Genomic DNA, 11,187 nt, shown 5'->3' on the forward strand with positions numbered 1-11,187 from the left:
CTGATTCTGCTTGGCCTGCTGTGTTCATCCAGCTCTACACCTTGTTAACCCACCATTTTATTCAGCCAGGGCTCCTTGATGGGACCACGTTAACAGCCCCAATCTGGGAACTCATATTCTATGAGGCCTAGCTGGCTGACCACATTACAATCACTGCAATAAACCACTTCTGTGAATTCACTCCACAATCCCCTTCTGTTGTGTCTGAATGTTTTCCCCTCAGGGTCTGGTGTAAAACGCTGGTTTGAGAATTTGTGAACTGTTGAGAATCATAGAATCCCTACAGGCTGGAAGCAGGCCATTCAGCCCATCAAGTCCACACTGAAGTGCGTTCCACCCAGACCCACACCCCCATCCCATAACCTTGGATTCCCCATGGCTAATCCACCTAGCTTACACATCCCTGGGCACTATGGGGTACTTTAGCATAGCTAATCCATCCAACCTGCACATTTTTGGACAATGGGAGGAAACCGGAGTGCCTGGAGGAAAGCCCACACAGACAAGGGAAGAATGTGCAGTCCCAAAAGCAAAAGTCTACTACCATCTCTGTCTTCTACTTTCAGATCAATGTTGTATCCAGATGTTTAGTTGTCCATGGATACTATGTGATACTGACCTTGCTAATCAGTCTACCATGAGAAATCTTGCCGAACACTTTACTGAAGACCATATAAATAACATCCACCCTTCTGCTTTCATCAATCTTCCTCATCACTTCTTTAAAAAACTCAATCAAGTTAGTAAGACATGATTTCTCACACACAAAGCCATGTTGACTATCTGTAATCAAACCTTGTCTTTCCAAATACATGTAAATCCTGCCCCTCAGAATGCCCTCCAACAACTTTTCCACCACTGATGCCAGGCTCACTGGTCTGTAGTTCCCTGGCTTTTCCTTATCACCTTCCTTAAGTAGTGGCACCACATTAGCCAACCTCCAGTCTTCCGGCACCTCATCCATGGCTATCGATGGTACAAATATCTCAGCAAGTGGCCTAGCACTCACTTCCCTTGCTTCCCACAAAGTTCTAGGGAACACCTGATCCAGTCCTGAGGATTTATCGACCATTATGCGTTTTAAGACATCGGGCACTTCCTCTTTTGTAATATGGACACTTTTCACACTGTCACTATTTATTTCCCCAAGTTCTCTAGCTTCCACATCTTTCTCCACAATAAATACTGGCGCAAAATACTCAGTTAAAATGTCACCCATCTCCTGCAGTTCCACACATAGGCAGCCTTGCTAGTCTTAAGGATTAAAGGGGCCCTATCCTCTCCCTAGTTACTCTTTTGTCCTTAATGTATTTGTAGAGCCCCTTTGGATTCTCCTTAAATGTATCTGCCAAAGTTAACTCATGCCTCTTTTTTGCTCTCCTGATTTCCCTCTTAAGTTTACTCCTACTGCCTTTATACTCTTCTAGAGATTCACTCAATCTCTGCTGTCAATGCCTGACACATGCTTCCTTCTATTTCTTGGCCAGAGCCTCAATTTCTCTAGTCATCCAGCATTCCCTAAACCTACCAGCCTTGCTCTTCACACTAACTACTGTATCTGGACTCTCATTATTTCATTTTTGAAAGCTTCCCACTTTCCAGATGTCCTTTTACCTGTGAGCAGCATCCCCAATCAACTTTTGAAAGTCTTTGCCTAATACCATCAAAATTAGCCTTCGTCCAATTTAGAACTTTAACTTTTAGATCAGGTCTATCCTTTTACATCACTATTTTAAAACTAATAGAATTATACTCACTGGCTCCAAAGTGCTCCCCCACTGACTCCTCAGTCACTTGCCCTGCCTTATTTCCCAAGAAAAGGTCGAGTATATATAATGAATAAGAAAATTGTCATGTAGGTGCTTAACAAATTCCACTCCACCAAAGTCATTAACGACATGGAGTCCAGTCTATGTTTGGAATCTCACTATCTCCCTGGGTCCCAATACCCATTCCTCTGGGCGTTGAGACCCACTCGCACTGGGGAGTTTAAATCCTCCACAGCAGCTCTAGTAAATCTCCTTGCCATTATGTTAGTCTCCTTCCAATTCAGGTGCAATCCTCCTTATACAGGACACTGCTGCCCCAGAAGAGATTCCAATGATCCAAAAATGCGAATCCTTCTCCCTGCACCGGCTCCTCAGCCACACATTCTGCCACCATTATAACCCTATTATTCTTGAAGATAACTGAAATCTCCTTACAAATTTGTTTCCCAATTTCCTGCTGACTATTTGAGTTGGGAGGTTTATAATACGATCCCAATGAGGTCTCAGTTCCATTCAAATATCTTCACTGGAATTACTCCCTGGAATATCCTTCCTAAGTACAGCCGAAATGTTATCCCTAGCCACAATCACCCCTCCCCCTCCTCTCTTGCCCACCTTTCTATCCTTCCTTATAGCATCTATACCCTTGGAATATTAAGCTTCCAGTCCTGTCCATCCTGAGCCACATTTCTATAATAGCTATGATAGCCCAGTCCCATGTTCCCAAACATGCCCTGAGTTCATCTGGCTTACCTGTCAGGGCTCTTGCATTGAAATAAATGCAGTTTAATTTATCAGTCCTACCTCGTTCTTTACTTTGTTCCTGCCTGCTTTGACTGTTTGACTTGCTCCTTTTCTCATCTGTCTCAGACTGATCCCTTTTCTCACTGTCTCTCTGGCTCCCCAGCATATTAATTCAAATCCTCCCGTGTAGCTCTAGCAAATCTACCCACCAGTATATTGGTCCCTTACCAATTCTGGTGCAACCCATCCTTCTTATACAGGTCACTTCTGCCCCAGAGCAGCAAGGCTCAGAATGGTGTGTTGCCTCCAAGCCAAGATCAAGGATATCTCAGAGAAGGTGCTGAATATTCTTAAAGGGGAGAGGGACCAGCAGGAGGACATTGTACATGTTGGAACTAACAACATAGGAAAAGCAAAGGCCGAGATTCTGAGGAGAGAATATAGGAAGTTAGACAGGAATTTAAAAAATAGGTCCTTGAGGGTAGTAATATCTGGATTACTCCTGGTCCCATGAGCTAGTGATGGTAGGAATAGGAGGATGGAACAGAATGTGTAGCTGAGGAGCCGGTGCAGGGAGAAGGATTCACATTTTTGGATCATTGGAATCTCTTCTGGGGCAGCAGTGACCTGTACAAGGAGGATTGCACCTGAATTGGAAGGAGACTAACATAATGGCAAGGAGATTTACTAGAGCTGCTGTGGAGGATTTAAACTCCCTAGTGGGAGTGGGTCCCAACACCCAGAGGAATGAGTATTGGGAACCAGGGAGATAGTGAGGAAAGAGGTCAGTCTAAGACTGGTACAGTTGGACAAAGGAATAAGTCAAACAGTCAGGGCAGGCAGGAATAAAGCAGAGAATGAGGTAGGACTGAAAAATTAAACTGCATTTATTTCAATGCCAGAGGCCTAACAGGTAAAGCAGATGGACTCAGGGCATGGTTGGGAACATGGGACTGGGATATCTTAGCAATTACAGAGACATGGCTCAGGGATGGACAGGACTGGAAGCTTAATGTTTGAGGCTACGGGAAAGATCGAAAGGTAGGCAAGAAAGGTGGGGAATGGCGTTTTTGATTGGAGATACCATTACGGCTGTACTTAGGGAGGATATTCCTGGGAATACGTCCAGGAACATTATTTGGATGGAACTGAGAAATAAGAAAGGGATGAACGCCTCATTGGGATTGTACTATAGATTCCCCTAATAGTCTGCCGGAATTCGAGAAACAAATTTGTAAGGAGGTCTCAGTTATCTGTAAGAATAATGGGGTGGTTATGGTAGGGGATTTTAACTTTCCAAACATATGTGCCAAATTGGTAAGGGCTTGGATGGAGAGGAATTTGTTAAGTGTGTACAAGAAAATTTTCCAATTCAGTATGTGGATGTACCCACTAAAGAAAGAGCAAAACTTGACCTACTCTTGGGAAATAAGGCAGGGCAGGTGACAGAGGTGTCAGTGGGGGAGCACTTTGGAGCCAGTTATCATAATTCTATTAGATTCAAAGTAGTGATGGAAAAGGATACTGGATCTAAAAGTTAAAGTTCTAAGTTAGAGTAAGGTCAATTTTGACAGTATTAGGCAAGAACTTTCAAAAATGGATTGGGGGCTGATATTTGCAGGTAAAGGGACAGCTAGAAAATGGGGAGCCTTCAAAAATGAGATAATGAGAGTCCAGAGACAGTATGCTCTTGTTAGCATGAAGAGCAAGGCTGGTAGGTGTAAGAAATGCTGGATGACTAGAGAAATTGATGTTTTGGCCAAGAAATAGAAGGAAGCATATGTCAGGTATAGACAGCAGGGATCGAGTGAATCCTTAAAAGAGTATAAAGGCAGTAGGAGTATACTTTAGAGGAACATCAGGAGGGCAAATAGGGGACTGAGAAAACTTTGGCAGATATGTTTAAGGAGAATCCAAAGGGATTTTACAAATATATTAAGGACAAAAGAGTAACTACAGAGAGAATAGGGCCCTTTAAAGATCAATAAGGCCACCTATGTGTGGAACCTGCAGGAGATGGGGGAGATACTAAACGAGTCTTTACTCTGATGCTGCTTGGCCTGCTGTGTTCATCCAGCTCTACACCCTGTTATCTCAGATTCTTCAGTATCTGCAGTTCCTACTATCTCTGAGTCTTTACTAAATGAGTGTTTACTGTGGAGGACAATAAAGAACATGGGGAAATAAATAGCAACATCTTAAAAAATGTCCATATTACAGAGAAGGAGGTGCTGGACGTCTTAAAACGCGTAAAGGGTGGATAAATGTGGATAAATCCCCGGGACTTAATCAGGTGAATCCTAGAACTCTGTGGGAAGCTACGGAAGTGATTGCTGGGCCCCTTACTGAGATATTTGTATCATCGATTGACACAGGTGAGGCGCCAGAAGTTGGCTAACGTAGTGCCACTATTTAAGAAAGCTGATAAGGAAAAGCCAGGGAACTATACACCGGTGAGGTTGACATTGGTGGTGGGCAAGTTGTTGGAGGGAATCCTGTGGGACAGGACTTACATGTATTTGGAAAGGCAGTGACTGATTAGGGATAGTCAACATGGCTTTGTGTGTGGGAAATTATGTCTCACTAACTCAATTGAATTTTTTGAAGAAGTGGCAAAGAGCATTGCTGAGGGCAGTGTGGTGGATGTGATCTATATGGACTTCAGTAAGGTGTTTGACAAGGTTCTGCATGGTAGACTGGTTAGCAATGTGAGATCACACAGAATAGAGGGAGAACTAGCCATTGGATAAAGAACTGGCTTGAAGGTAGAAGACAGAGGGTGGTGGTGGAGGGTTACGTTTAAGACTGGAGGCCTATGATCAGCGATGTGCCACAAGGATTGGTGCTAGGTCCGCTGCTTTTCATCATTTATATAAATGATTTGGATGTGGACGTGGGAGGCATGGTTAGTAATTTTGCAGATGACACCTAAATTGGAGGTGTATTGGACAACGAAGAAGGTTACCTCAGAGTACAACAGGATTTTGATCAGATGAGCCATTGGGCTGAGGAGTGGCAGATGGAATTTAATTTTGGAAAGGCAAATCAGGGCAGGACTTATACACTGAATGGTAAGGTCCTGAGGAGTGTTGCTGAACAAAAAGACCTTGAAGTGCAGGTTCATAGTTTCCTGAAAGTGGAGTCTCAGGTAGATAGGATAGTGAAGAAGGCATTTGGTACGCTTGCCTTTATTGGTCAGTGCAATGAGTATAGGAGTTGGAATGTCAAGTTGCAGCTGTACAGGACATTGGTTAGGCCACTATTGGAATACTGTGTGCGTTTTTGGTCTTCCTGCTATAGGAAGGATGTTGTGAAACTTGAAAGCGTTCAGAACAGATTTACAAAGATATTGCCAGGGTTGGAGGATTTGAGCTGTAGGGAGAGCTTGGAGTGTCAGAGGCTGAGGGGTGATCTTATAGAGGCTTGTGAAATCATGGGGGAGCATGGATAGGGTAAATAGACAAGGTTTTTTCCCTGGGGTGGGGGAGTCCAAAACTAGAGGGCATAGGTTTAAGGTGAGAGGGGAAAGATTTAAAAGGGATCTAAGGGGCAACATTTTCTTGCAGAGGGTGGTGCTTTTATGAAATGAGCTGCCAGAAGAAGAGTTGGAGGCTGGTACTATTGCAACATTTAAAAGACATCTGGATGGATGTATGAATAAGAAGGGTTTAGAGGGATATGGGCCAAATGCTGGTAAATGGGACTAGATTTATTTAGGATATCTGGTCAGTATGCACAAGTTGGACCCAAGGGTCTGTTTCTGTGCTGTATATCTCTATGCTTCTATGACTCTAAGGGATCCAATGATCCAAAAATGTGTGTCCGTCTCCCCTGCACCAACTTGGCTTCAACTCCAGTTTCCTGCCCTGCCGTTTACTAATTAAAAACCTGTCCATCTCCTCCTAAAAATTACTCTGATTTCCGACATCCACCACTTTCTGGGGTAGTGAATTCCACAGATTCATGACCCTTTGAGAGAGGTCATGCCTCCTGATCACTCTTTTGTATCTCTTGTCTTGAATTGTTCTAGATTGCCTATCAAGAGGAAACATTCTCTCTACTTCTGCATTGTCAATCCCCTTTAGCATCCAGTATATCTCCATTGGATTTCCTTCCGTTCTTCTGAACTCCAGTGAGGATAGGCCTATACAGCTCAGCCTCTCCTCATTAGTCAAGCCTTTCTTTTCTAGAATTAATCTAATGAACGTTTAATTTGTGCGCAGCAAGCTCCTATGGGGGCAATGTGATAAAGACCATATCATTAGTTTCAGTGATGATGGGTCAGGACTCCAAGAGGGACACATAGAATCATAGAATTCCCACAGTGCAGAAAGAGGCCATTCTGCCCATCGACTCAGCACTGACCCTCCAAAGAGCATCGCACATGGTCACGTCCACCAGCTCACCCCTTAATTCTTTCGCCACCCACCAGGGAAACGCTTCCTACAAAAACCTAGATAGAGATGTTAATTGTCTCTAATGGTGAGGAGTCCCAGGCTCGTTACTCTGTATCTAATCCCATGCTGTACCTGACCTAGAAGTATTTTTTTTTAAATGGGACTGTATACAGGAACCTTTAGTTCCAGTTTAAAAGAGTGGAGCGAGCTTTACTCTGTATTTAACCCTGTGCTGTCCTGGTCCTGAGAGTGTTTGATAGGGATAGTTTAGATGGAAGCATTATGCTGTATCTAACCCTGTGCCGTCCTTGTCCTGATAGTGATTGATAGAGACTGTGTTGAGGAAGCTTTACTCTGTACCTAACCCCATGATGCCCCTATCCTGTGAGTGTTTGATAGGGTCAATGGTGAGGAAACTTTACATCTAACTTCGTGCGGTCCCTATCCTGGGAATATTTTATGGGGCTAGTGTAGATGGATCTTTACTCTGTATCTAACTTTGTTCTAGACCTGTCCTGGGAGTGTTTGATGGGTACAGTGCCAAGGAAGCTTTACTCTCAGTTCAAAAGAAGAGAGGGAGCTTCACGCAATATCTAACCTGTGCTGTACCTGTCATAGGAGTGTTAGATGGGATAGTGTTGAGTGAGCTTTCCTTTCAGTTCAACAGAGTGAGGGAACTTTACTCTGTATTTAACCTCGCATAGTCTCTATCCCACAAGTGTTTGATGGGGAGGCTGTTGAGGCAGCTTTACTTTCAGTTTCACAGCGTCTAGGAAGTTTTACTCTGTATCTAACCCCGTGTTGTACCTGTCCTGGGAATGTTTGTTGAAGATGGTGTGGGAGTGGAGAGAGCTTTACTCTGTACCAAACCTTGCACTTTCCCTCTCCTGGTGGTGTTTTAGGGAACATTTACTTTCATTTTGCTCTCAGATTAAAAGAGTAGAAAGAGATTTACTCTGTGTTTAACCCTGTGCTGTCCCTGTCCTGGAATTGTTTGATGGGAACAGTGTCGAAGGAATATTACTTCAAAACAGTGGGGAGAGCTGTATTGTGTGTCCAACAAGAAACTGTCTCTGTCCTGGTAAGGTTTGATGGGGACAGTGTCATGAGAGCTTTGCTCTGTATCTAACCCTGTGCTGCACCTGTCCTCGGAGTGTTAGATGGGAGAGTGTCAAGTGAGCCTTTCATTCAGTTCAAAAGAGTAGACGAAGCTTTACCTTTTATCTAACGCCATGCTGACCCTGTCCTGGGAGTTTTTGATGTGGATAATATAGAGCGAGCTTTACTGTGTATCTAACCCCATACTTTTCCTGTCCTGGGAGTGTTTGTTGAGGACAGTATCGGTGAACCTTTATTTTCAGTTTGCTTTCAGATTAAAAGAGTAGCAAGTGATTTACTCTGCGTTTAAGCCTGTGCTGTCACAGTCCTGGAAGTGTTTGATGGGGACGGTGTAGAAAGAGCTTTACACTGTATCTAACCTTGTGCTGTACATGTCCTGGGACTGTTTGATGGGGACGGTGTCGAAGGAACATTACTTTCAGTTCAAATCAGTGGAGAAAGCTTCACTCTATATCTAACCTGAAAGTATTCGATGGGAACAGTGTAGAGTGACTCCAGGATTTCACATTTCCTCTGCCTCTCCGCCCTTCACAAGCTTTTGTGGAGAGTGTACCAGTCCCTATCACATGAGGGGGTGATTCCTGACATTACCTCTGAACAAAAACCGAAAGGACTGTTAATGCTATAAATCAGGAACAAAAACAGCAGTCACTGAAAAAGCTCAGCAGGTTTGGCAGCGTCTGTGAAGAAAAAAATCAGAGTTAACGTTTCGGGTCCAGTGACCCTTCCTTAACATTAACTCTGATTTTTTCTTCACAGATGCTGCCAGACCTGCTGAGTTTTTCCAGCAACTTCTGTTTTTATCACCTCTGAACAGCCTGACGCGTGTTTTCAGGTTATATCAGGTTGTCCAGGACTCCCCTGAACCCACTTCACCATTCCCTCCCCTCTCTCTCCTCCCCCCCCCACCCTCCCTGTGACAAGGTCATAATTTCCATCAACTCCTTTGGGCAACTTAAAGACTCAGTACATTGTCCCTTAATCCATCACCCTCAATTAAATACATGTGTACCGTATCCTCCTATTTTACAAATTATTGCCCAAGAGCAGAGTCCTCATCCTTCTTAGATATAGCAGCCGACCCTGAACCCAGTTACTGGACCAGAGGGTGAACTATGTTATTGTAAAGGGGCTAGACTTGGAACCTATTGTTGTTGATATATAACTGAGTGCCTTTCTCCTTCTGGACCCCCATAGAGGAGCTGCTGCAAAGCCGTGAAGACAACATGGATCCCGATTGTCTACGTGGATGAAGATCTGTCCCTGGTCACGAGCAACATCCCACTGACTGAAGAATGCGGCTGGTAGACAGCAAGCAAAGAGCTTGTGGGGTGGACAGCTCCCCTCTCTGTTAACAAACATCTATTCCGTGTTGGTCAGAATACAGACACAATGACCACGCGTAGACATTTGAGAAAAAAATATGTATATTTCAACAGTAGAGTCTCTGGGACCAAGTTTCCCCCAAGAGCGAATGTGGTAGCTCTGGGGAGCAGTGGAACTTGACCAGGAGTGATATTGGCACAGGGAGGGAAGGTGCAGATTAATGTGATGGGGGCAGGGAGGTAGTGAGCATGGGCTGGCTGTGAGGTGTATCAAGAGATAAATGTGTGCTTGCAGAATACAGATCTTTTACAAATTCATGTCTGGAAAGTGAAATGAATCGTGTGTTTGGGGATTGGTTCTGTAGAATGCCATCAGATCCTTTTGCTAGTCAATGTGACATAGTCACTGACCCCGTTCCCTTCATCTGTCAGTTTCTCATTCTCTACTCGTGCCTTTCTTTCACATATCCCACCCTCACCATGATCTCCTCTCCCCACTTCACTCGTCCCAAATCCCCAACCAGTCTTCTCATCCCCATTATGTCTTTCTGCACCCCACTCCTTTCACCACTCACCCCTGCTCTCCCTCAACCTCCCATACACACCTGCTCCCCTCCCCTCTCATACACCCTGCTCTCCCCCTCCCCTCATAAACCCCTGCTCAACCCTCACACACTGCTGTCTCTGCCCCATACACATCCCTGCTCTCCCCCAATATCCGACTCCCCTCCCCCTGTCTACCCCTGTTCTCCCTGTCATACACATCCCTGCTCATTCTCACAAGACTTCCCCTCCCACTCTGTTCTCTATGCCCACCCACCCACATTGCTCCCTCCATTCTTACCCTTCCCTGCCATCTCTCCAGTCTCTCAATCCCCTGTCCAGTGCTCGGTCATCTCCTGCTACCACCCACTACACAGCCTGCTGTTATCATCCACTCACACTCTCAAAGGTGCATTACTTCCCAAACACCCAGGATCTCTGAAGAACCCACCTCCCTTCCGACTTCTAAGTCCTTCAAGGCTGAGGCACAGCTTCAGCTCCAGGAGCACTTTCTCCGGCTTTGATTGGACATAATAACTACAAAAGATGGTCTCTCAACACTCAATACCTGTCATTTAGACTGCCAAGTGTCTCAGCCATTTCTGACCTTCTGACCATCTGACATTCTCTCTGATAGTCTTCTCAGTGGCAACCCCTGCTCATACTGCAGAAAACTAACCTTTAATCAAAAAATTTTGGGTTTTCCAACCATAAGAATGCCATTCAGCCCATTGAGTCTGCTCTGCCTTTCAATGAGATCATGGCTGATCTGATAATCTTCAGCTCCACTTGCATGCTTTCTCCTCCTGATCCTTGATTCTCTTACTGATTAAAACTTTACATCAGACTTGAATATACTTCATGACCCAGCCTCAACAGAAGAATCATACCCCCAGAGGGAAAATAATCCTCATCAGTATCGATAACCTCTGAGATTATACCCTCTGGTCTGAGACTTTCCCACGTTGAAAAAAGTGCAGTATCTATCCAGTTATACTCCCCATGAGCCTGGTCTGTTTCAATACAGTTGCTTCTTATTCTTCTAAATCCAATGAGTACAGGCCTAATCTACTCAACCTCTCCTCATAAAAGATTCCCTCCTTCCCTGTGATCTGCTCATGAACATTCTCTGGACTGCCTCCAATGCCAGTCTACCTTCCCTTGGATAGAGGTCTCAAACTGTTCAAGTGTTCCAGTTGTAGTCTGATTAGTGCCATGTATAGATTTTTAATCGAGCCTCTCTATTTTTATACTCTATTCCCTTTTTGATTAAAGGCCAACATCCTACAA

At 44.5% G+C, this 11,187-nt stretch overlaps 1 protein-coding gene across 1 annotated transcript in view; it reads left to right on the forward strand.

The window, feature by feature from the left end:
• Positions 1-11,187, forward strand: part of LOC125487637 — a 32,454-nt gene extending 21,267 nt beyond the window's left edge. Inside the window, exon 5 of the mRNA XM_048619551.1 lies at positions 9,227-11,187. Within this exon, the coding sequence (XP_048475508.1) occupies positions 9,227-9,337 (111 nt within the window). The 3' untranslated portion in view covers positions 9,338-11,187. The remainder of the gene's footprint in view (positions 1-9,226) is intronic.

The sequence above is a fragment of the Rhincodon typus genome, chromosome 43, assembly GCF_021869965.1.
Source record: "Rhincodon typus isolate 14 chromosome 43, sRhiTyp1.1, whole genome shotgun sequence".
NCBI lineage: Eukaryota > Metazoa > Chordata > Chondrichthyes > Orectolobiformes > Rhincodontidae > Rhincodon > Rhincodon typus.